The sequence below is a fragment of the Oreochromis niloticus genome, linkage group LG16 (assembly GCF_001858045.2).
Source record: "Oreochromis niloticus isolate F11D_XX linkage group LG16, O_niloticus_UMD_NMBU, whole genome shotgun sequence".
Lineage (NCBI taxonomy): Eukaryota > Metazoa > Chordata > Actinopteri > Cichliformes > Cichlidae > Oreochromis > Oreochromis niloticus.
Genome location: NC_031987.2, coordinates 27,551,977 through 27,575,765, shown reverse-complemented (window position 1 = coordinate 27,575,765; position 23,789 = coordinate 27,551,977). Strand labels below are relative to the sequence as shown.

Below are 23,789 nucleotides of genomic sequence, written 5' to 3'. Positions count from 1 at the left end.
TTACAGATCTGGTGAATGTTTCTTTATCTAGTTAGTTTTTTGTACTCTTTTTGATTTTGTTTTTTGTTTTTTAAGTGCTGCACTGCTTGTGTTTCTATTTTTATAATTCCATTTTGACCTGTTTGCAGCCTGCTGGAGGACCGAGTAACACGACTGCACGGCCAGCTGCAGAGGACCCAGCAGCACCTTATGGCCTCGTCTGACCTCGGATCAGTGGACCGTAAAGTCCTGGATGACTTATATGAGGACATTCACTGGCTCATACTGGTCTCAGGTCAGCAGCAGGACAGAAATATTATGAAAAACAGATTGACTCATACTGCATTTGTGTGTGGTTATACGGTTTCCCCCTCCTCTCTGAACCTGCAGTTACTGTAAATCCAGCACAAACTGTTGCATGACCTCACGGTGGTTGTTTCTGCTCAACTGAGAGTAGTTTTCCTCTAAACCCAGTGTTAGGGGTTCAGTGCAGACTTCCCAAGGTCAAAAATAATACATGCACACATAGTATTGAATACACTTTGAGAAAGTAAATGAGAAGCCATCTGATGTTCTCATAGAAAAGAATATGGCTGTTTAATAAGTTCTCATAAATGGTTTTTCCAGTGCAGCTTTTTCCCATTTAATGGCTTTATCTGTTAGTAGGACAGAAGAACAGAACCCCACCCAGCTCTGTGGGTTTAATTAGTGAAATATTGTCTAAGTGGCCATTATTGTGAATTTCTCTGTATTACCGATCAGGCAGGGTTGACAACTATTCCAAAAGGAGACGCCTTTTTTTTTTTTCTTCTTTTTTTTAAAATCTAATTTTAGAACAAGTTCAGATTAAATAAGACTAAGTGTATTTCATGCATGCAGCACTTTTTCGTACATTGTGAAGTACAACAATGCACTAAATTTGTCTCTTTTCAGTTATTGCAAACAATTAGCACCCTAGCTCTGAGAAAGTAGAGCTGTGCCTGTTTTTGACATGACCAACGCCGTTTTCATATTTTATTTTTGATAAATAGCTGCTAATTAGCAGTTAATGATTAATCTTAATTTTAATTAAATGAATTAATTGTTTAGTTTGCATTTTGACACCTTTAGTTTAGCTTTAGGGTCGTAACCAACACCATAAGCACATTTTAAGACCTCAGTCATTTGATTAATGAAGGTGACTGCCATATAAGGCTACCTATGTCAGTGCACCTATCAGTTAAAGCAGCTACAGCGTAAGTCAGGTATATACAAATTTATTCCCTGTACTGTTAGCATCAAGGAAGAATGAGTTAAAGAGACCAAAATTGTATTTTTGTCAGGTTGTAAACCTGTTTTGTTTTTTTCTGTGGTAAAGTTAAAACATTTAACATGGGAGTCTATGGGGCTAACACAATAAATAATCATTTATTTTTTGTTATAATTTCATCAGAAGGTTCATTAGACACTCCATCTTCGAAAAAATTGAATGTTCTGGCAAATATATCACGGTCCAACCTTTAACAGTCTAAGAACAAAAACTGTTCCATTTACAAACAGAAGACTGGAAATGAAACAAAAGTAAAAGTTAGAGCTTAAACTGTTAATTTTTCTTCTGACTTCACTTTTACCCTCGTAGTAAAATGAGCAGGCTTCAACATGGCTGCGTGTACCTGTCTGTGCTCTTTAGGTTATCTACTAGCAGACGATCCTCAGGGTGAAACCCCGCTGATCCCCTCAGAGGTGATGGAGTTCTCCATCAAGCACTCAACAGAGGTGGATATCAATACAACGCTGCAGATCCTCGGATCACCGGGAGAAAAGGCCTCGTCCATACCGGGCTGCAACCGCACAGACTCGGTGATCAGGTATTGTGTCCGGTTTATTTCATGTTTGTTTGCTCTTTGTTTGTTTTTTGGGGTTTTTTGTCATGGCCTTCACATTTTTTTCAGATGTTATTAAAAAATTTTAAGTATCCAATTTGTTCTGTGGTACGCGGTTACTTGTTCTTCTGGCTTAGCTGTTGAGACAACAGCCTGTTTAAGGTTCCAGCAGCTGTTTGAGAGTTTTCTCGTTGTGTCTTCAGATGTCAGCAGATGTAGTTACCCAGTAGTCAGGGACCCACACATGTTAAAACCATTTTTCTGAGTACCTGAGATGCTTAAATCTCACATTCATTGCTGTTTTCAAAGTGCATTTTGTTGCATTTTGACTGCTGGTTGATAATTTTGATCACATCTTTGGACTCCATACAGATTAAACTGTGTGTTGAGTCTAAGCCTCCCTCTCAAAGTGCAGTTTCCTCAGTGCCAGGAGTTAGTTGGACACAAAGTTTGTCACCATTTTTGTCCCATAAATCTAAATGTGGGCTCGTTTCTTTGCATTCACACACTGTCTGAATGTGGAGTTGTAAAAACACAGGAACACGTACTGTGGTAATACGATAGTTTAATGTTGGGTGGTCTAGACAAAGTCTTATATATATAAATGCCCATGTATGATAAAACATGCATCAGTGTAATTCACAAATATTTGAGTTTTTACTGAGGGCGGCTGATATTTCCAGCTTTTCAAAACTACTTTCACCCAATACTTTGATTAACATCTGAATTCTGTTTGCGACGGCAGCACCTCATTCATTTTTTCTTGTTTCTGTGTCGCACTGTTGTTACTCTGGGATTGTTGTACATTAGTGCAAAATGTTGGTGCTAAAAATACACCAGCAGATAATTAAATAGGCTCAAGCATGCAAAGTATAGCTCTAGGTGCTGTTACCGGATAGGATTTATTTTTTAGCGTCTATTAGCTGTGCAGCTTGCAGTGTTGGGAGCCTTGGGCTGCTCGGAGGCTTTATCATTGCACTGGATGCTCGTCTGTTTAAAGGCATTCGTGTGTGTGTGTGTGTGTGTGTGTGTGTGTGTGTGTGGATAATCACAGTGACGACAATAGACATTCACAGCAGCCACTGATATTGTCTGTTGAAGGTCATGGTGCTGTTGTCTTTTCTAGATTGTTCATTGTGTATAAGTGTATGTGTGTGTGTGGTGGATTGCAGACATGAGTGGCTGATGGCATCAGGTTTCCCAATAGCGAGCGGCCGACCCCAGCCCCATAAATGTCAGCGTGGTTTTGTTTTCTGCAAACAATGTGAAACTGTGCACTGTCCTCCTGTAAGCTGCTATAAGCCCTCTGTCTCTCTGTCCTTTTGTATTGTGTGTGTGGACTGGGAAGCTTACTCTTTAACACACGGGCAGCGAGAGGATCATCAGCTGAGATCTGATCATTTTGCTTTAGCGGTGGGGTATAATTTCACCATTATATTCACCGTTGATATATTTATTGGCCATCTCAAAATGGATAGAAATAAACACATTGAACACACTGAACGTGCTGAACCATGTTACACGGTTACAAGCATGACATTCTCCGTGGTTTCTCGAGACCTTTTCACGTCTGTCACTTCTGCTTAGTGTATGAAAAGCACAGCGTGCCAGTGGTGGACCTGCCAATCAATGGCAAATGCCAGTCTGGGTATTTGCTATCGGGTATTGGGCACAGGACTCATTAGAGGGTTTCAGGCCCTCAGGCCACCCTCATGAAGTCTTTTTCTGATTGTTTGATCAGAGACAATCACAACAGTGTCATGCAGAAGGTCAATTTTTTGGCTCTGGCAGTGCTCGTTCTGTTCCTTCTTGGAACTTCTTCAGCCCTGTCCAGCGCTCCCGAGTAACTTCCTGTCTCCTGGAATGTCCCCCATGCTTTTGATACTGTCCTGGGGAAGACCACAAACCTCCTGGCAATGGCGGAAGTTGATATGCCATCCTGGTGGAGCTGGACTACCTGTGCAACCTGTGTAGGGTGCTTTTGTGTGACGAATATACCTCTAGGTGCTGTTAACGGATAGGATTTGTAAAAACAAAACAAAAAACAGATGGCGTTGAAGTCTTAAGAGTCACAGGTAGGTAACTAACCCCTTCAACTTGGGTCAAACGACAACTGTAAGAGTGAATCTTTACTCTTATGTTTTTTTGCATTGTGACTGTTCCGAACTTTGTGATGTTGAAGGTAAAATGGACCAGAAAGCTTTCACTGAATGCTTTATCTTAGCATGACGTGTTGTCTAACAGTCATCTAACAGTTCTTCTCTTTCTTTCACAAGTCAGCTCTAAATCCAACTTCCTTTGCCTTCAGGTTGCTGTCAGCGGTGTTGAGGACGTCAGAAGTGGAGTCCAGGGCAACCAGAGCGAATCTGACGGAGCTTTTGAGCCCGCAAATGGGGAAGGACATTGTGTGGTTCCTCAGACGATGGGCTAAGACGTATTTGCTCGTGGACGAGAAGCTCTATGGGCAGGTATAAGGCTGAGCTACCCAATCACTTCGTCAGTCAGATCTTTTCTACACTTTAGGAACTGTCTGTAATACACATTTTTGCACCAGTTGGTATTTTTCTCCAATAATGGCCATAAAGCAGGCAGTCGTCTTCCATCCAGCTCATCCTTTTCTACCCTTCCTCAGATCAGCATCCCCCTCAGCACAGCGTTTGGTGCCGACACAGAGGGGGCCCAGTGGATTGTGGGATATCTCCTGGAAAAGGTGATCAACAACCTGACCGTGTGGAGCTCAGAGGCTGAGCTAGCCTACGACACCGTGGAGCTGCTGGTGACGCTGGTAGAGAAGCGGGAGAGGTGAGAACATATTGTGGGGGGCATCTAATTATTCATTACTGTTTGATAGACAAATAATTAGCACCTATTTTAATGTTTTCAGTTACTCGGAAGTAAATGTTTGCTTGCTTTTCAAAAATATGTAATCTCTCTTCACATCTTGTGTTGATAAATGCAAATTTTTATGAGAAAATCAGTTGTTTTCTCTAGTTACCAATAGGCAGGAGTTGCAGTGGATCGTCAGACTCTAACAGACCCATTGCCTCCCTCTCCATTCAGGGCAAACATCGTGGTGCAGTGTGAGAGCTGGTGGAACCTGGCGAAGCAGTTTGCCAGCCGCAGCCCACCTCTCCACTTGTTGTCCAGCTCCGTGCAGAGGACTCTGATGAAGGCTCTGGTCCTGGGAGGCTTCGCACAAATGGACTCTGATGCCAAGCAGCAGTACTGGGCTGAGGTAACGTGTGCTGATACGTGTAGAAGTGCTGAAGTTATTTACTTATTAATGACTGTTTAGAAGTAGTGGTTGAGCCGGATAAAAAGCAAAAAGAAAAGTAAATGACGTCTTAGTACAGTGAAAGAGAATTAGCAGAAGAGTAAAATGTAAAAGGCTGTGACATTTTGGTAATGAGCGGCATTGCTAAGAAGCAGTCAGTGTGTGTCTCTGTGCATTGGATAATTGTTTCAAATGCTACTGACGCATTAATTTGTTTTCCCGTATAAAGTGGGTTTGATCTGTTTGTTTGCAGCCTGCTTCTCTAACTACTTCTCGTCTTGCACAGTTTTACCTTTTTGTAGCATTGTCGCTGTATTTTTATATCTCTGTCAAATCTAGCAAGCCAAAGCTTTTTGCAGTTTTTTTTTAACATTACGGCCCTAAAAATCACGAATTTATCCTTTTAAAAAATATCGAATTACTTACTCCTGTTTAGAGATGAGGAGCTGCACAGAGTTCAGTGAGCTATGAGGATTAGGACAGATGGATGAAGTCGATAATATTCCTGCGTTTAGTCTTTCTCCCGTGTGTATAACATGATCCTCGCCGTGATCCTGGAGGTCCTTTTCTTAATAAGCTGACAGTAGTAAACGGGGGTGCAAAGCCACAATGACTCCAAAGTAATTATGGTGAGTGTAGGAGTGAGGTCGCAGCTGTCTGTCCGTACAGCTGTTCTGTCTGAAGTCAGATCGCTCTGTGTTTGGAAGTAGAGCGAAGCACCTGACAACTGATCAAACATGGCTTTGGCTCATCTCTACTGTAGTGATGTTTGTTTACATGGACAGAAAATTCTCTTTTATCCTACTTGTTCAAGCCCCTTTGTTTGATTGAGTTCAGACAAACCCTTTAAAGGGTTACAGGGAGGGTCTTGAATATCCTGGACGCAGTTACACCATCACCAGTCTGAAACATCACAACAGAAATTGAGACTCATCAGACTCCTCACTAAATTTGGTGAGCCTGACATTACATCAACAAAGCATATGTGCCCAGAGATGGTTTTGTTGGGAAAATCCTGCTAGGTCATCAGTTTCTAAAACGCTTCAACAAGCATGTCGGGCACCAACAACCATCCCATTTTCAAAGTCACATAAACCACCTTTCATCCCCATTCTGATGCTCGTTTGAACTTTGGAAAGTTATTTTGCCAGTATCTGCAAGTGCAATGGGTTTCTTAACAAGCAACAGTTGAACAGTTGTGCCTAATTAAGTGGCCAGTGATTCCATATTATAGTCAAATACACTGTACTCTGTGGCTCTAATGCATTGTCTCGCCATCTGACCTTCTGTCTGTCGTTGCAGGTGCTTCACCCGCTCCAGCAGCGTTTTCTTAACCTCATCAACCAAGAAAACTTTGCTCAGATCAGCCAAGAAGAAGCTGTCAAACAGGAAATCGTCGCTACGTTGGAGGCGCTGTGTGGCATCGCAGAGGCGACGCAGATCGACAACGTGGCCTCGCTCTTCTCTTTCCTCATGGACTTCCTGTCCAGCTGCATTGGCCTCATGGAGGTAACAGAATCTAAAGATACTGTAGATATCGAGCTGAATTGAAACCTGAATCTGATCTGACAACACCTTTTTTTTTTTTCTTTTGTCACCCAGGTTTACAGTAACACACCGGAAACAATCAACCTCATCATTGAGGTTTTTGTGGAAGTGGCTCATAAACAGATCTGTTACCTGGGAGAGGTGAGAGACGTTTCCACTGTGTTACCTGCAGACAAGGTTTTAAAGTATAAAATGTTGATGGTTTTCCATCTGGCACAGAAACAAACTCCAACTGTATGTCCAAGACTCACTTAATATATTTCTGAAGAAGAAAAAAATGCACTTACAACCAAACATAGGATTTTCAGTTTGACACCATCTAATGCAAATTTTGGCTCACTTTGAAACTTGGTGACTCTGACCTCAACACTCAAGGTCAGAGGTCTATTTTCCTGAAAATGTTGTAAACACAATGATTTGAGAAAGATGTCACCTAGGGTTTTCAAACTGATACCATAGACGCATCGACTAGGAGGCTGTAGGTTAGCATTTTTATCGTCATGGAAGCACAAATGTAACAGTGGTCACTTGTGTACTCCTCATTCAGACCAAGTCCATGAAGCTGTACGAGGCGTGCCTAACGCTGCTGCAGGTCTACTCCAAAAACAACCAGAGCAGGAAGCGAAGCGATGCCACAGCCGAGGAGGACCAGTACCAGGACCTGCTGCTCATCATGGAGCTGCTCACAAACCTGCTCTCCAAAGAGTTCATCGACTTCAGCGACACAGGTGAGGGTTTTTAAAAAATATATTTTGTGTATTTTTCCTCTTAAAAAGAAGACGTTGCTAAAGTTTGAACTTGACCAAGTGGCTGTGCGTTCTAGATGATGTGTTTCGAAATCAAGACCAGGGAACACCAGCATCCAATCGAACAGTATCCGCTGCAGATGTCGTTCTCTATGGTGTCAATATAGTTCTTCCACTCATGTCTCAGGACCTGCTCAAGGTAAAACATAACATCACGGATGTCTCTTTATATAGAGATATAATATCATGCCTGTGACATATGTGAGCTCACGCTGATCCTGTTCTCGTTATTTTCCAGTTCCCCTCTTTGTGTAACCAGTACTACAAACTCATCACCTTCATCTGTGAGATCTTTCCAGAAAAGATCCCACAGCTGCCGGAAGACCTCTTCAAGAGCCTCATGTTCTCCCTGGAGCTGGGAATGACCTCGTATCCTCTTACTGTGCCAGCAGTATTGCTTGTTATGGTGGGATTTATCAGAGAATATCCAGTATCTGTAGAATATCCACGTATTGGCTGTAGAGAATTGATCCAAATATCGATAGTATTGATATCAACGCTGGTATTGATATCGGTTTGATACTAGCGGAATGGGATCAATACTTTTTCTATCCTTTAAGTTCAGTATGTAGCCCGCATAATTACATAGAACTGTTGACATAGATGATGTGTGGAATAAGGCAACAATCTTTCTAAATACTGAGAAGGCCACACCACAGGAGATTTGTTCTTTACTTGCACTTGGAGTTGTTTTCCTGTTTGCCTGCTGCAGCTGTGGAAGAGCCTGTCGACAGGCAAAAATGAAATTGTCAAAATAGTTTGTGCTCCTTAACATCTGTTTCAGGATGAGTTCTGAAATCAGCCAGCTGTGTTTGGAGGCTTTGTCTCCTCTGGCTGAACAGTGCGCTAAAAACCAGGAGAAGGACTCTCCTCTCTTTATCGCCACTCGTCATTTCCTCAAGGTACGATACACACTTCATGTTGTGATGACGGCAATACAATAAAACTTTTATAAAGGAAGAAAGGGGGGAAAAAATAGTACTAATAAGTAAACAAATGCACACCAGCTCACACCGTCTTCTGTGTACTCAGTTGGTGTTTGACATGCTGGTCCTGCAAAAACACAACACAGAGATGACCGTGGCGGCAGGAGAAGCCCTCTACACACTCGTGTGCCTGCACCAGGTGAGTAGCACACAGTGAATGCGGCTCAGTGAAAATCATTAATTGCTTTGATTTTTTTCTCTCTCTCTCTTGTTCTGTGCAGCAAATGAAGGCTTTAAGATGCTGAAGGTCTTTATTTTTGAAGGTTCCCAGTCTCTGCTTTTGTTCAGCTTCTAAATTGGAAAAAAAATTTTCTAAGCAGCATTTTAAAATATGGGCTTTATCAAATACAGAAGTGCTTCAGGCTGAAACCCACAACTGTGCTGTTATCAACACACTTTCAGTCAGTGGCAAAAATGTGCTGATTACTGGACATAAAGCTTTTTGGTTTTTTCCTCCTCCTTTTTTTGCGTGCTTTTAGCAAATGATTCAAACAAGCTGGCTTTCTGTTTCCGCCTTACATTTAAATGTGACAGCACATTTTTAAAAGTAACAACTCTATATGTAAGAAAATCCCTTTATTGGGACCTGAGCTACTCCCAGCATGCAGGCACAGTTTTCATAAATGACACAAGAAGCCCTCTAGTGGCCAGTTTGCAAAAACACAGCTGCACAAAAACTTGACCAGTTTTGTGATGTGTGAGTAGTTATTCCAGCTTTCAACCGGAGCTATTACATCATGCATAAAGTGATTGACAGATTAGCAGATTACAATTATGTATTTATTTATATACTTATAATACTGATTTTTTTAGCGTATAGTGACAACTAAACAAACATACTCAAATGCAATTAAAAGGCTACATTACATAATACCAAAAGATAAACATTTTGGATCTTATTTTTATGACAGTAAACAACTAAAATATTCATTAAATATATTTTCTGAGTATCCATCCATCCATCTTCTTGTGCTTATCCGGGGCCGGGTCGCGGGGGCAGCAGCCTAAGCAGAAAAGCCCAGACCCCCCTCTCCCCGGCCACCACCTCCAGCTTGTCCAGGGGAACACAGAGGCGTTCCCAGGCCAGCCGAGAGCTATAACCTCTCCAGCGTGTCCTGGGTCTGCCCCGGGGGCCTCCTACCGGTGGGACATGCCCAGAACACCGCGCCCAGGAGGCATCCTTGTCAGATGCCCAAACCACCTCATCTGGCTCCTTTCAATGTGGAGGAGCAGCGGCTCTACTCTAAGCCCCTCCCGGATGGCTGAACTTCTCACCCTATCTCTAAGGGAGATGCCAGCCACCCATTTCTGCCACTTGTATCTGTGATCTCGTTCTTTCGGTCACTACCCACAGCTCGTGTGCATAGGTGAGGGTAGGGACGTAGATCGACCGGTAAATTGAGAGCTTCGCTTTTACACTCAGCTCTCTCTTCAGCACGATGGACCGGTACAGCGTCCGCATCACTGCAGCCGCAGCACCAATTCGTCTGTCGATCTCCTCTCCTGTCACTCGTGAACAAGACCCCGAGATACTTGAACTCCTCCACTTCTTTTCTCATTAAATCCTCTGCAAACTACTAGTGTTCATTTTTATAAAATAATGAATACTTTATTTAAAAGTTGGGAAATTTTACAGAATTGCAAGCAGAGATGACAACATGTGACTATGACGTGTATACTGCAGTGGATTACACTGTAAACAGGAACATTGAATCTTGTGTATGTTATGTTCAAAGGTTTCTTTTTAACGATATAAATTATAAAATCAAAACAATTTTTCAATTTATTATAATGAAAGAGGTATAATATCTGCTTTAACCCTTCCCTTCATTTGACACTGATCTGATGCTGCATTGGTTTTCCCTGTCAGGCGGAGTACTCGGAGCTGGTTGAGACTCTGCTGTCCTCTCAGAGAGACGCCATAATCTACCAGCGGTTAGCCGACGCCTTCAACAAGCTGACAGCCAGCAGCACGCCACCCACCATGGACCGCAAGCAGAAGGTTGCCTTCCTCAAAAGCCTGGAGGAGTTTGTTGCCAACGTCGGCGGCCTGCTCTGCGTGAAATAACCACTGGAAAACCAAACCGGCCTCTAATCATCATCGTTCTGAAAAGCAACCAATCAAAGACGCCCCCTGCTTCATCCCTGAGAACTATGGGTAGAAGGGACGGCTGAAAGCCTCGGAGGACCTCTCTGGCAGCTGGGGCGGGTTGATCTCATGCCTGAATGTTTACCCTGTTTTCACCTCCTTGGATGTCTTTTTTTCCCCTTTTCCTTTCCTACTGTTACACCTGCCTGCCCAGCACGATCAGCAGACGCGATGAAGAGGAGGAGGAGCTAATTGTGGAGACTAAACTGCTGAGCAGATGGACTCAGAGGTTCATGTTAGACTGAAGCAACTGAGCACGGACTGTCAAGCAGCACCTGATGATCGCTGTTGTCCTCCCTTTCCACCTCCTGCTCCTCCTCCCCCTCCTCATGTGCCTGGAACTTTCTGGAGCACACACACACACAGGAACATACAGAGCGACACTAAGGGCAAAACAAGTTGCCGTTCTTCAGGTTTTGTATGCAGTTTAAACGCATTAGAGGGGCCAACCCACCCTAGTTTAAATACTCAGACACACACACTCACACGTCACCTCAATCCTTCCCAGAGTGCCTTTGTTCTGTCGATTGTTCTGTGTGTGTGTGTGTGTGTGTGTGTGTGTGTGTGTGTGTGTGTGTTATAAGGAGAGAGAATCATGCCATACGAAAAATGACAACCAGTAAGGACCGTGCCTGCCAAAAACCTAAGACATACAAAGCATGAGGTGTGGCCGGCTGTCTTTGAGGCTGCTGATGCACTCAGCACAGGAGGACATTTGTTTGTTGGGAACGTCACAAAACCAAACTGAGATTGTGTTTGACTAAAGGGTGTAAATATCTATAAATATATAATGTTTTCAAGGCTGATGCCCTTCAGAAATGTACGTTATGGGGATTAAAGATGACTGAAATGTTTTTATACACCAGTAAAAGGCAGGCAGAGATGTACGAGTTCAACAATGTATGAATTCGGCTAAAGAATGAGCAATTTTCTCGCTGTTGACCTTTGCTGTTTGATATAGTTTTTTTTGTTTTTTTTCCCTTCCTATTTGGATTGTAGTTTATATTGTGGCCCCCTGCCTCTGGACACATGAAGGCCAGAGACAGATGGCGCCTTGAAAGTTTAGCAGGATGATTTTATTAGTATTTTTCTACAGCAGCACCTCCACCCGATCACTCTTCAACACACACACACTGGATATTACAGAGACTGTTTGAGTTGAAGGACAGCAATAACAAACCAAATAAAAAGGATCAGAGCCACTTGCTGAAGCATGATGTTGGAGACAGAACCCTCCTCGTTCAGAGTCCTATCCCTGTTATTGTAGATGGCTGTTTTGTTAATGAAGTGTAAAGTGTACATAAACGTATTGTATAAAACGTCCTGGCTTCTGCATTTTCTTTGACATGTGCGCTGGCTGTAGTTAACTGTTGATTTATCGATTGTTCTACAGCAGACCTTTGAGTCTGCAGACTGTGAAGGCAGATACATTTCAAGACATCCTGATCAGTCTTTGTGTTTTGTGTTTGATCCTCTTTTTTTTAAGGCAGAACTTTTAAAAGATTATGGAAAGATTTTCATTACAAGAAATGATCAGAGGTGGAGGATCGCCCAATCTAGAAGTGATCTGGATCCAGGTATCTTTGGAAGGATTCTTTACAAATGTAAGAAAAGACTAAATTGGACTATTGGTCTTTACAAATGCGTATCTGATTGAGTTAGTATTAATGTTGTCAAGAAAGCATCTCTTTCTGGATCCTGGGAATCAGTTGATGGGTGGTTTTAGTTTTAGCTTTGGCAAGAGTATGGAAGTGCTTACAACCTCAAAAGGTTTTATTTGAGAAATAGAGTAGAAAGTAGAAATCTTTCTATATTTGCAGCTTATTTTGAATTGTTACACTATAAATGTTGTGGTTTGTAGTGAGCTTCACATTTTATTATAGCTGGAACCAACCAGTAGAGAATTTCAGGGGTAAATGTTTAATGGGGGTTCAAAATTTAGGAATATTCAAAATTGAGAATATTTGGGGTCTCGTAGATGTGTGTGTACATACCCAGCAACTCCATTAACCTGCGAAGAGAGCTGATGGATTGTTTCCAGCTTACTGTAAAGACGACCCGGGACTATACACCACCATCTGCTGTGATGCTGCTCTGCTACAGCTCCTGCAGACAGCTCAGAAGATCAGAAACAATGGAGTGGAAGTCGTTCTGCTGGACAAATTGTGTGATAACAAATTAAAAAGTGTTCTGCTTATAATTATGTTTAAATTTAAAACAAAAACACAGAACAACATATGCACTGAATGATGAAGTTCCACAGGGTTCTCTCCTGGGACCAATTCTAATTACTTTATATTTATCCCTAAGGCAGTATTGTTAAGATTTTTTTTTTAATTTTTTTTACCTTACAATATATGGTACCGTGAGAATACCGTCCAATGGACATAAAAGTACTCTTCCAGCAATAAGTAGATTCCCAAAAACACTTGCCACATTTCAACATGGCGTGTAGAGTGTCCTTAAAGAAATTAGGAAACTGAAAAAGTGGATGACCAAAGAAGTGCCAAGACTGAAAAAAGAAACCCAGCTACAGGAGATAAACGGTATATAAAAGTCCTGATACTGGACCTGAGAGTTTCATGTGGATCAGTGCATCTTCAGCTGATCTGGCTACGCCTACTGAAGCATGACAAATTACACAAGAACTGGACTAAAAATCGGCGACAATAAGTCCAATCAAAATCGCAAATTTAGTATCTGTGTTGAACATTGTCATCAGTACTTATGGAGGTCAAAAGATAGGTCTAACAATATCTACAAGCATCTGTAAAACATGCTGGAGGCTCTTTCATGTTCTGGGGCTGCATTTTAGCCAGTAGTGTTGGCGACCTTGTCAAAACTGATTCTGGAGCAGAGCCTGAACCTTGACATTACTGAAGCCGTGTGGGATCATCTTAACATAGAACAGAACAAAAGACAGCCAACATCCAAAGAAGACTGGAGAACGATTCCTGAAGACTACTTAAAGAAATTACAAGAGAGCTTGGCTAAGAGTTCAGGCTGTGATGAAGACTGCAAATGTATTTCTTTCTATGTTTCCAGATATTTCAATAAATCACTGCACCTATTTCCCATTTTCCCAGAGAAACATTAAGAAATGGAGAGTTGCTCAGGGCTTTTGCACAGTTATGTATTTTAAATAAATAAACAGGGCCAATTTAGCTGGAATTGAGGAGGAAGGTTCTCTGTTGTTTATCAGTATAGTCTTTGTAGTACCTTAAACACACACATACACACAGTCATGTACATCCACATATTTATCCACACAGTGTTGGGAAGGTTACTTTTAAAATGTATTCCATTACAGAATACTGAATACATGCCCCAAAATGTATTCTGTAACGTATTCCGTTACGTTACTCAATGAGAGTAACGTATTCTGAAATTTGGATTACTTAATATATTATCGTGCTGTTTACAACTACGTGAATGTACTATTGCTGTGATTTATTACTGTTACTGAAGATCCGCGGCTCCGAACCGTAGTAAAGGGACCTGTGGCTAATACGGTGGGTTCCGTGTCGGGCTGGTAGCCGAAAACTAGCTTTACTTTGTTGTCTGGGTCAACTTTGCTTGCCAGAGACAGAGAGAGGCGTTGAAAGGCTGCTCCAACAGAACTTATTTTTTCCGGAGGAAAACACGAACACAGTGTACAGTTGAGTCTTAATAGCTTACTTACAGCTGGGCTCGTCAGGCACTCTTCTTGGCTGCTGTGGTTATTATTATATTTACATGCTTCCAGCTCCCGTTTTTGCTCCGTGACAGCTCGGACTTTTCCTTTCTCTCCCTCCCTCGCTCACAGACACATAACGTGTATGGCAGTCCATTCTCGCTGCATGCTACATTCTTTAGGGCCATGCCTGTAGCATTCTGCCTTTTAGCTTAGCACAACAACAACAACAAAAAAGCGCTCTCTCACCCAGGAAACACGCAGAGAGAGAGCGCGTCACCCTGTAACCATGGCAACCGTAACGCTGCCGCCTGGAACAACATTACGTAGCTGTCAAACAAACCCAAACAGTCCTGACCCGCGACAATATGAAAAAGGGAAGTACCGCCGTGTAATCCATTTATTTCAACAAAGTAACTGTATTCTGAATACCACCTTTTTAAACGGTAACTGTAACGAAATACAGTTACTCATATTTTGTATTCTAAATACGTAACAGCGGTACATGTATTCCGTTACTCCCCAACACTGTACCCACACACTACATCCTTCTCACCACAGCCACAGCCACTAAACCATTAACAGCTGCCGATTACTACAAAGCATATAAATGCGTTTTTCTACAGTTTGAGTCAGCTGGTTTCTCAGATCATTAAACCAACATTTGATCCTGTGTCACAGCACCAGGCTGTGGCCTTCAGTCAGGTGGAACTCGGTGGAGCTTCAATTAATGAATTCATAAAATGTAAGAGACGAGAAACAATAAATCAAATGGATTCTTTTTTTTTTTTTTTAAATTGTTAAATTAAAAAATACTTGTTTTTATGATAAAATACACAATTTCCCGTACATCTATGGATTGATTAATCGACTCGATTTGGATTTCTTTCCAGCTGCACTGAAGCTGTAGTTACGTTAGTGATTGCGTCATTATTCTGCGACTACTCACGTGTTGACAACAGAGAAGCGCAGATTGGAAGCAGCCACTGATCAGGTATGTTTCTTTTGGGTCAAAACAGGGTCGACAGACTCGGCTCGTGGACCTTTGACCGGCGATGTTAATTTTGACCCACGGGTCCGTATCTGTCACGTGATCTTTTAATTCGGCCTTAAAATGCCGCTTTTCCCTCGGTGTGAGGACACTAACCCTAACCTAAAGGAAAGAAAAGAAATGTTCTCCCAAGTTTTGCATCAGGGGACAGGAAAGGAGGGGCATCACCTTACACATAAGGTGAAAAAAATAAGGATGAACCTAGATGTACCTATCAAGTCAAAACAAGCTTAAAATGTAAGCGTAAATGTAAAATCACAATGTAACAGGTGGAAAGCAGTCAGACTGAGACGAGATGTGAAATGGAGAGAACCGTTGTTACGGATTTCTGGTGGGAAGGAGCTCCTGAGGCTCTAGACCCAATGGTAGGAGATCTGTAAGTGCAGATGGGTGTGTTGGCATTTTAATGCTGCATACTCCCTTAAAGATATTACTACAGTATTTAAGTCAGTGGAGCTGCTGAAGGAGTGTGACCTAACTAATGGAGGGAGTTCTGGACCAGCTGAAGTTTAATGGGCTTCAATTTAATTAAATTCAGTTTTATTTATAAAGAGCCAACAACCACAGCAACAGTCACCTTAACTGACTTTATATTATATGGTAAAGATCCCACAACAATACAGAGAAAACCACAACAATCAGACGACCTCTTTTGAGTAAGCACTTGGCGACTGTGGGAAGGAAAAACTCCCTTTTAACAGGAAGAAGCCTCCAGCAGAACTAGGCTCGGGGAGGGGCGGCCATCTGCCATGACAGGTTGGGAGTGGGGCTTGAGAGGAAGACCGAAAGGAATAGAGTTACAGTAATCAGTATGGGACGTAACCAAGGTGTGAACAAGGATGGCAGTACTGTTAGGTGTGACAGATGGACGGAGCCGATGAATGTTACAAAGTGTGATGTTACTTATGTGTGCTTGAAACGAAAGTGTGCTGTTAAGAACAACACCCAGACTCTTGACCTGTAGTGAGGCAGAAACTGAGGAAAAATTGTTACATTTTTAGACAAAGTGCAGTTTTAACACTGGTCAGTTTGATAAAATTGCAGATTGCTGTTGGAGAATGAGGATTTGACTTCCTGGAGGCAAACACAGAGGGCGCTGGGTACACGAGTGCTGCTAGGTTTGGTAGACAGGTGTCAGCATAACAATGGAAACTAATGTTAACTTTATGGAAGATATGACCAAGAGGAGGATAAATAGCAGAGGAACATTGTTAATAACGGAAAATGGATGGGACATTTTTGAGTGTGGCCAGAGAGATAGGATTCAAACCAGTTTAAAGGTTTGTCAGTGATTCCAGTAGAAGCTAGTCTGTCCAGAAGAGTGTTATGGGATATAATATCAAATGCTGCACTCAGATCAAGAGGGTTAGTAGTCCGGAGTCAGCTCCTATGAGGTGGGCATTAGAGATTGTAGACACAGTGAGATGCTGAAATAGCCTTTCTCTGGAGTGAATGTTAATTAGATTAAAGACACATTTATCTATGTTTGATTACAACCCTATGAGCAAACAGCTAATCCCCCTTTTAAACTGGGCGGGTGAGATTTCCTTACTTACAGACCCAGCAGTGTGCCTGAGATGGCCTTGTTAGGCATATCCCCTCTCTATGACCTTTCAAATATTCAAGAATAGAAAAAGTGATTGTTTACAGTGGTCTGCTCAGCTTTGGCTGCTCAGGCATTCCTGACAAGTACACTGACCGGGTTACTTGAACCTTTGGGCATGTTTTTTACAGTATGACAGCTTATAACAGTGCATCTAAAGAGAAAATAGGAAAAAGAATATACACGGAATAACCAGAATTTTCTTCCTTCCTCTTCCGTTCATCTGCATTGTCCTGCTCCTTCAGCCATGAGCGACAGCGACGACGATGTTCCCACTCTGTCAGCTCACACTCTGGCTGCCCTGCAGGAGTTTTACAATGAAACGAAGGTTGTTACGGATCACAGCACAGCACCCACAGACCAGTTTGCTGTGGGAGCGGTGGAGGAGGACTGGGTGAGTTTACAGTGTTTTTTGTTTGTTTTTAAGAAGTTCAACTATTAAAACAAGACAAACCATTAATAATCACAAGGACGACCAATTCTAAACCAGATTTGCACGAAAGAGTGAAACAGACCTTTTTATTTGGAGGGTTTAATTCAGCTCATTGTCAGTAAATCGCAGTAATGTGACGGGCTGAGGATTGAACTTAATGAAAAGTGAATGTCGGTAACAGATGTCTCTCTGTGCATGTCCACCAGCGGATGAGCCAGTTCTGGTACAGCGATGAGACGGCAACACAGTTAGCTGAAGAAGCGGTACGAGCAGCTGGAGAGGGAGGAAGGTAAAACCTCACACACCCGCTGCTCGGACACCATTACGACTGTTTTTTTGTTTTGTTTTGTTATTTGCTGAAAACATGTTCAGGTGCAGGACGGTTTGAGATCTCGTCACACAGTCAGTGAAACAGGATGAAAATACACTTGAGTTCTGTGAACATGTAGAATCGATGTTTGGTTTTGCAGATTGGTGAGTTTGTGCAAAAAACATCAACATTTAAGCTCCCCTTTGTGCTCTGGGCCTCCTTTCCTCCCAGGATAGCATGCCTGAGCGCGCCCAGCGTGTACCAGAAGCTGAAGCAGGGCGTGGTGGACGGTTCAGATCGGGTGTCTGCCGTGGTGTTGGAGTACGACCGCCGCTTCGCCTCCTACGGAGAGGACTTCGTGTTCTACGACTACAACGAGCCGCTGTCTCTTCCGGACAGCGTGTCTCCTCACAGCTTCGACATCGTCCTCGCTGACCCGCCTTACCTGTCCGAGGAGTGTCTGAGCAAAGTGACCCAAACCATCAAGTACCTGAGCAAAGGCAAAGTGCTGCTGTGCACAGGTGAGACCCAAACAAGCTCTGATGATGGCACATAAGTAGTTTCCTCACAGAGAGAAGCTTCTGATCATCGTCTAACAACACAGTCTGTCTGTATGAGTCAAGAATAAATGCTAGCTTAGATGTCATAATGAACGAGCGGCACAAGCAGCTAAAAGAAACTAGATTAGATGTGAAATTTAGTATTAAACAGTTTTTTGTTTTGTTTTTTTAACATCTGGTGTTTGTGGTGTTTCTAAACAACAGGAGCCATCATGGAGAATGTGGCCAAAGATCTTCTGGATGTAAAAATGTGCAGCTTTTTGCCCAAACACAACAGGAACCTGTCCAATGAGTTCCGCTGTTTTGTCAACTACCCGTCCCGCCTGCTGTCCTGCTGAGGAGCCGGGCGTCCATCAGATCGACGCTTCGTTCCGAGCTCATGGAGGAGGGACGACACGTGAACGTTTTTCAGCGAAAGCCAGCCGCAAGACACGTAATTTTAAAGGGAGAACTCCAACCATCTCACACATGAAGATCAGTGTTCTCTTCACGAATACACCGAGAATGTAAAAAATAATCCCAGTGTCTCGCCGTCATCCTGATGTCTGGGCTTTGGTTTGATGACTGTAAGTTTGTGATACAGACTCGTTGCGTGCACTTTAGAAGATATGGACTTTATTCCAGACCAAAGGTTGAACAAAAAGATGATAAGAGGCATTATGGTTCATGTACGCTTCAGTGTTTTTCATGGTTTATTCATACAAGAGACTAAAAGTTGGGTTAATCACTGTTTTCAAATGCTGCACTGCTCGGGTAGCTTTTAAGTAATAAATCTGAAAGTCTAGTCCATCTCAGGTTTTGATACCAATTCAGAGCAGAATACTGTTAGTTATTTAATCTGACTAAATCATGAAAGACTTTTGGTCAGGTCAGCTCTGTCAGGTGGCAATATTATCGAGTAAAAGAAAGAGTTCACGGGAATAGATCACCCCGTTCACCAAACGCCCAAAAGGGTGATGAGTACATCAGCTGTTTAGTTTTAAACAGGCAAAAAAAGAGGCAGCGGGAACAACTTTTATTTTTTTAAACAACTTTTATTTTCTAACCGCTCAGAAAGCACAGCTGTTAAACAATCGGGCTCTACTGGGAAACATACAAGTGTTACTTTCTTGTACAGTTACCCAGATAAGTGAGGTAACAGTCGCAAATATTTGATGTTTGCTGTTATTAAAGTGTCTGAATAACATGAGGCGTGGGCTTGTTGCTCTGATCACCTGAAAAAGTTGCAGTTGTTGTACAGCAGCAGGTGGCAGCATTGATCAGCTCATTCAGAAGTGAGGCCCTCTGTTGTTGTTTGGTTTCATTTTAAAAGGTCTGGATCACCTAAATAACAACTAGCTGCCATTTTTTGCTGTAGCTTGTTGTGCAGAGGCAAAACTATCTGCGTTACTTGATATGAGAGTTGCTAAATAAAACATGTGCTCTGTACTTTTGCCAGGTGTAGTATTTGTCAAAGTTTAATTCAGTCTGTTGGAAATCTGAGTGTGTATGTCCGATACACAGACGGTTGCGTTTTAATTCTGAACTCTGGCCCAAAGAAACCATCTTATTAAAGATTAAACCAGAAACTCAAAGGTTCTTATTAGTTTTGTGTTGGTCGATCTGTCTGCTGAAGCTCTGTACTAAACTTTTCTTCTAAGTTACATTTTCTGGGGCTTCCATTTCAGACATAATCCCTTAAACTGGTTCAAATGTTCTAGCACGAGCGAATCAGCTGTAAAAAAAACCTGTGCAGCAGCAGTCCTGCTTCCGTCATGCTTCCTTTCTTGGAGTGAAGGGCTTTCTGGCTTTAGGCTCTCTTCTCTGCAGGCTCTGGTTGCTCTTCTTCGGACTCTTCTCCAGCAGCGGCACACAGGTGCACCCCACGGCTATGGAGACGTAGATCTCCTTGTAAGAGTGGTGGCCGCCGACGCAGGAGCCCGTTCTCCTCAGGATGACGGAGGGAGCGTAGACCAGGGTGCTGCGGTACTGACTGCTCTCCTCACCGTACGGTCCGATCAGGCAGCCCTTGCACAGGCAGTAGGCCTCGGGGATGTAGCGGGGATATCTTTTTGGGTTGTATGAGATCCTGAAAATGTATGTAATGATGTTAAATGCAGTGGCAGAAACAGCTTGGTACATAAACTGTATATATAAACAAGATATTTTAGTTTTGTACAAATTTTCCTGGAAAAAAAGAACCCTGCAAAATTTCTTGTGACACCTGACAAAATCTGAGCTCTCAGAGAACTACTACTAATGGCATCCCTCCCTTTTTCTAATATATTGGATATTGGATTGGGACGCTGGAGCCCCAGCTGTTAAAGGGCAGGAGGCCTGGACGGGTTTCCAATCGATTGCAGCTTCTTCCTCCGGTCTTGAGTTTTGTTGTTTCCAACCATCAGCAGGAAAGGCCAGATTATGGCAGTTTCAGTGATTCACAAATACTCTGTTGCTCCTGTTTGAGTAATCCGTCAGCAAACATGGACTTCTGAGCAGGTGCCTATTATTTAAAAATGGCAGCTAGCAGCAAGAGTCAAGCAGGTATCGCAGAGCTGCTTACTTACTAGAAAAGCAAGTAGACTACATTAGACTACTTCAAGAAATTTTGTGCGGCTATACCTGCACAAATCTAACCTTCGGGGGACACTTAGTTCTCAAGTTCAACACAAGTTTGTAAATAAATCCTGAACAATCAGCACCAAGTTTTGCAGGCTGAAGAACTAACAGAACTTTCTGGCCACAATAAATAAAAAAGGAATCTTGGAGAATTTCTTTAAAGAGAACACGTGTTAAACGTGGCGATGGATCAATACTCGCTTTGGGTTTGCGTTGAGGCCTCGATACAGGGGATACTTCACTGACAGAGGGACAAACTGAACTAAATGCCTGTAAGAAGTTTACAGAATGACTGCTGTAACAGGATAACAACACAGTTTACGCTTCCCGAGGGTCTAGAAGCAGAAGGTTTGGCCAGCGTTCGTCCCAGAGCAGAGCGTGGAAGATGGCCCAAGAATTTCCCAGAGCTAGAAGCCTTCTGCGGGAACAAATAAATGCTCCAAACAAGAATCGAAAGGCTTAACTGCTACGCAAAGTGTTTCATAGAAAAGCTGTCATTTTGCCAAAGGAGGTGTTAATCCTTTGGCAGAAGAGATCATTGTCTCTCTTTTCTTTGCAGATGGTATTAATAAAGCAGTCTGGCTCAGATGTTTAAGAAAATGTTATCGTTGACTTTATCCATTTACTATCAAAGCTGTCATGGTGCAAGAGACAGGGTCCGCTCTGGACTGGTCACTATTCACACCTCACCAATTAACCTAACCCATCTTTAGACTATGGGATGAAGTCAGAGTACCTGGAGCCCATGCACACCAGAAAATACACTCAACAATCATCAGCTGTTTTTTTTTTTAATAAACTGATTTTTTTAAAGGACAAGATCTGATATATCCAGAGTGAATGTGGGTAGAACTTAAAATGTTGAATAAAAACATAAGAACCAGTGTGCATTGTTTAGTTGAGCTGCTGCGTTTCTGTCGCTTCTATGAGATTAACATAGTTCTTCAGTAGCCTGTGTTGATAGTTTCTGCTTTATGTCAAAGTCTCTTCAAAAACGTGTATTTTATTTATTTGTTTAGCATTGAAGGCAATCAGAAAGTTGCCAGTAGCTGTGATGATGTAGGTACTCTAAAAGCGCAACGCCTTTCGGGACACGTTTCAGGAACCATTTCATTTCACTGCGTGTTGTACTCGTATAATTATGTATGTGACAAATAAAGAACCTTGCATCTTAAAATATCTAATTTAATTATACCGTGAATCCACGGCTGACAAAGTCTGTTCTGTTATTTAAATATAAAATGTGTGAGCATGCAGTTTTCTGTCTTCCAGTTGTTTCTAAATCATAATACATCCCAATAAATGTTTTTATCCCCACCTTGTCTCTATTTTAAGCATAGCGGTGTCCCGTGATAGCAGATGTGAAACAAATGCTTTACTGGCACCGGATAAGCGTACCTCCTGCTCTCACCTGTAGGCCCAGGGGGAGATGCTGAGCAGGTTGACCGGGAGGCGGGTCATGCCGTCGGTCGGGATCCGTGCGGTGGTGGGGCAGGTGAAGTTAAGTTTGTCCTGCGGCTCCAGCTGCAGAGCGTGATGGAAAGCGCTCATCACTCCCACCGAGAGCCGTCCAAAAATCTCCTCCAAAATCTCCTCCGGCAAGTCCGGACAGGACCGCGTCCTGACGGTCTGCTTTCTCACGCGGTTCGCTGCTGCCGGCCGACACAGCGACAGCAGCAGCAGCAGGACGTGGACTCTGTGGGGCATCTCCGCGTTTCTTCTCAGGATTTTGCTGTGCCCAAGTGCGCATCCACCGAAAAACAAAAACCAAGTTTCCTTTGTGTCCTTAAATAATGCTTCTGAGAACAAAAGTGACGTTTGTTCGTAAAAACAGATTTGATTGTTCACAGGTTACTTTGCTCTGTTAAAATCCAGCAAATAGTTGGAGGTGCTGGAAAGCCAGCGGCACGCAAACGCTCCACGATCCTGGCGCTGAAGGCGAGGAACAGGCGCGCCACCAGGAAAACTGCACAGACATTTTTGTTTTTTGGCACTACACATCCACGGCGTCGCCAGGAGGAATAATTGCCAAATAATTTGAAATGTTCTAACAGTTTGTGAGTGTCACACCTGCTGCTTTGTGTCTATGACGAGAAGACAGCATAGAGGATTCTCTGGTGCTCATTTCTCACGCGACGTGTGCGTAAAACCCCGACTGAGCGCTGAGACGGTCTGATGCAGCAGCCAGAGAGAGGCTCAGTTACACTGAAGCACTGGCAGAAAAAAAAGGTCCCGCCTGGACCTCAATAAAAAAAGAGCCCAGCGTTTATTAGAGGAGATCCTGATGCGAGTGGGAAGTCCAGCCTGTTGGATGTGGATCCTGGCTTTGCACCATCTCCGTTCCTTAGACCAGAGGTGTCAAACATAAGGCCCGGGGGAGGGAGCAAAGACTCCAGTCCGGCCCACTGCTTTAGTAAATGTGACGGAGAGCTTACATTTCTGGACTTTTATATGTGTTTTCATAAGTTTTTTCACTATTGACTGTAATCAGAGATTTCTGTTTTTGTCACAGTAAAAGAACATTTTCTGCGAGTTTAGTTTATAATTACAGGAAAGCCTGTCCAAGGAGCTGATTTTTTTCTTCTGTAATTTTACACATTTCTTACCGTTTAAGCCCAAACAGTCATGCTGACACATTTCTTTCATTTACTAAGCAGCATTTGTTTATCGCGTGGAAAGACTGAGACAGACTGCTGGAACTGAACTTCTTTTTCTTGTAATCTGGGATTGAAAGTGTCGTTAAACTTCTTTACACTGACAGAAAGGGGAGTTTCACCGGTCCGGCCCACCTAAGATCAAAGTGGGCTGCATTTGGTCCACAATATAAAATAAGTTTGACTTTCCTCCTTTAGATAAACTGCAACTAGCTACGTAACACTGCTAATGTCAGCTCTAGTTTCACCCATGCACTTTGTTCTCTTTGTTTCTGACCATTTAAAGTTTTAACAAACAGTCAC

General features: G+C 42.7%; 3 protein-coding genes and 1 long non-coding RNA gene across 5 annotated transcripts in view; 2 read left to right on the top strand and 2 right to left on the bottom strand.

Annotated features, from left to right (window-relative positions):
* Nucleotides 1–11,923, top strand: part of xpo4 (exportin 4) — a 50,868-nt gene extending 38,945 nt beyond the window's left edge. Inside the window, exons 12-24 of the mRNA XM_003456583.5 lie at nt 129–274; nt 1,649–1,826; nt 4,150–4,309; nt 4,474–4,643; nt 4,902–5,076; nt 6,418–6,624; nt 6,718–6,804; nt 7,211–7,391; nt 7,487–7,608; nt 7,708–7,838; nt 8,254–8,371; nt 8,502–8,594; nt 10,326–11,923. Coding sequence (XP_003456631.2) covers nt 129–274; nt 1,649–1,826; nt 4,150–4,309; nt 4,474–4,643; nt 4,902–5,076; nt 6,418–6,624; nt 6,718–6,804; nt 7,211–7,391; nt 7,487–7,608; nt 7,708–7,838; nt 8,254–8,371; nt 8,502–8,594; nt 10,326–10,523 — 1,966 coding nt within the window. The 3' untranslated portion in view covers nt 10,524–11,923. The remainder of the gene's footprint in view (nt 1–128; nt 275–1,648; nt 1,827–4,149; nt 4,310–4,473; nt 4,644–4,901; nt 5,077–6,417; nt 6,625–6,717; nt 6,805–7,210; nt 7,392–7,486; nt 7,609–7,707; nt 7,839–8,253; nt 8,372–8,501; nt 8,595–10,325) is intronic.
* LOC112844055 (uncharacterized) lies at nt 11,532–14,344 on the bottom strand. The gene is made up of 2 exons (XR_003216612.1): nt 14,287–14,344; nt 11,532–12,755 (listed from the first exon to the last, which is right to left on the bottom strand). It is a non-coding gene; the product is annotated as an uncharacterized LOC112844055 (long non-coding RNA).
* Nucleotides 14,345–15,170: 826 nt separating this feature from the next.
* On the top strand, nt 15,171–19,246 carry eef1akmt1 (EEF1A lysine methyltransferase 1). 2 transcript variants are annotated; one of them, XM_003456584.5, is made up of 5 exons: nt 15,171–15,271; nt 17,177–17,325; nt 17,571–17,653; nt 17,906–18,195; nt 18,439–19,246. In XM_003456584.5, the coding sequence occupies exons 2-5, from the start codon at nt 17,179–17,181 to the stop codon at nt 18,570–18,572; spliced, it is 654 nt and encodes a 217-aa protein (XP_003456632.1). In that variant the 5' UTR covers nt 15,171–15,271; nt 17,177–17,178; the 3' UTR covers nt 18,573–19,246. The 2 variants fall into 2 exon arrangements, with proteins under 2 accessions (XP_003456632.1, XP_025759779.1); XM_025903994.1 differs by lacking the exon at nt 15,171–15,271 and adding an exon at nt 15,300–15,508.
* Nucleotides 19,247–19,527: 281 nt separating this feature from the next.
* il17d (interleukin 17d) lies at nt 19,528–23,248 on the bottom strand. Its single transcript, XM_003456606.5, has 2 exons — nt 22,244–23,248; nt 19,528–20,302 (listed from the first exon to the last, which is right to left on the bottom strand). Exons 1-2 carry the CDS (start codon nt 22,537–22,539, stop codon nt 19,987–19,989), a joined length of 612 nt encoding a protein of 203 aa, XP_003456654.1. The 5' UTR covers nt 22,540–23,248; the 3' UTR covers nt 19,528–19,986.
* Between the last annotated feature and the right edge of the window lie 541 nt (nt 23,249–23,789).

Excerpts from the sequence above, each read along its gene's own strand:
- eef1akmt1 (XM_003456584.5), top strand. The coding sequence starts at position 17,179 with ATGAGCGACAGCGACGACGATGTTCCCACTCTGTCAGCTCACACTCTG. Across the intron at positions 17,326-17,570 it reads GAGCGGTGGAGGAGGACTGG|CGGATGAGCCAGTTCTGGTA; the intron begins GTGAGTTTACAG and ends CATGTCCACCAG. Across the intron at positions 18,196-18,438 it reads CAAAGTGCTGCTGTGCACAG|GAGCCATCATGGAGAATGTG; the intron begins GTGAGACCCAAA and ends TCTAAACAACAG.
- il17d (XM_003456606.5), bottom strand. The coding sequence starts at position 22,539 with ATGCCCCACAGAGTCCACGTCCTGCTGCTGCTGCTGTCGCTGTGTCGG. Across the intron at positions 20,303-22,243 it reads ATCTCCCCCTGGGCCTACAG|GATCTCATACAACCCAAAAA; the intron begins GTGAGAGCAGGA and ends ATACATTTTCAG.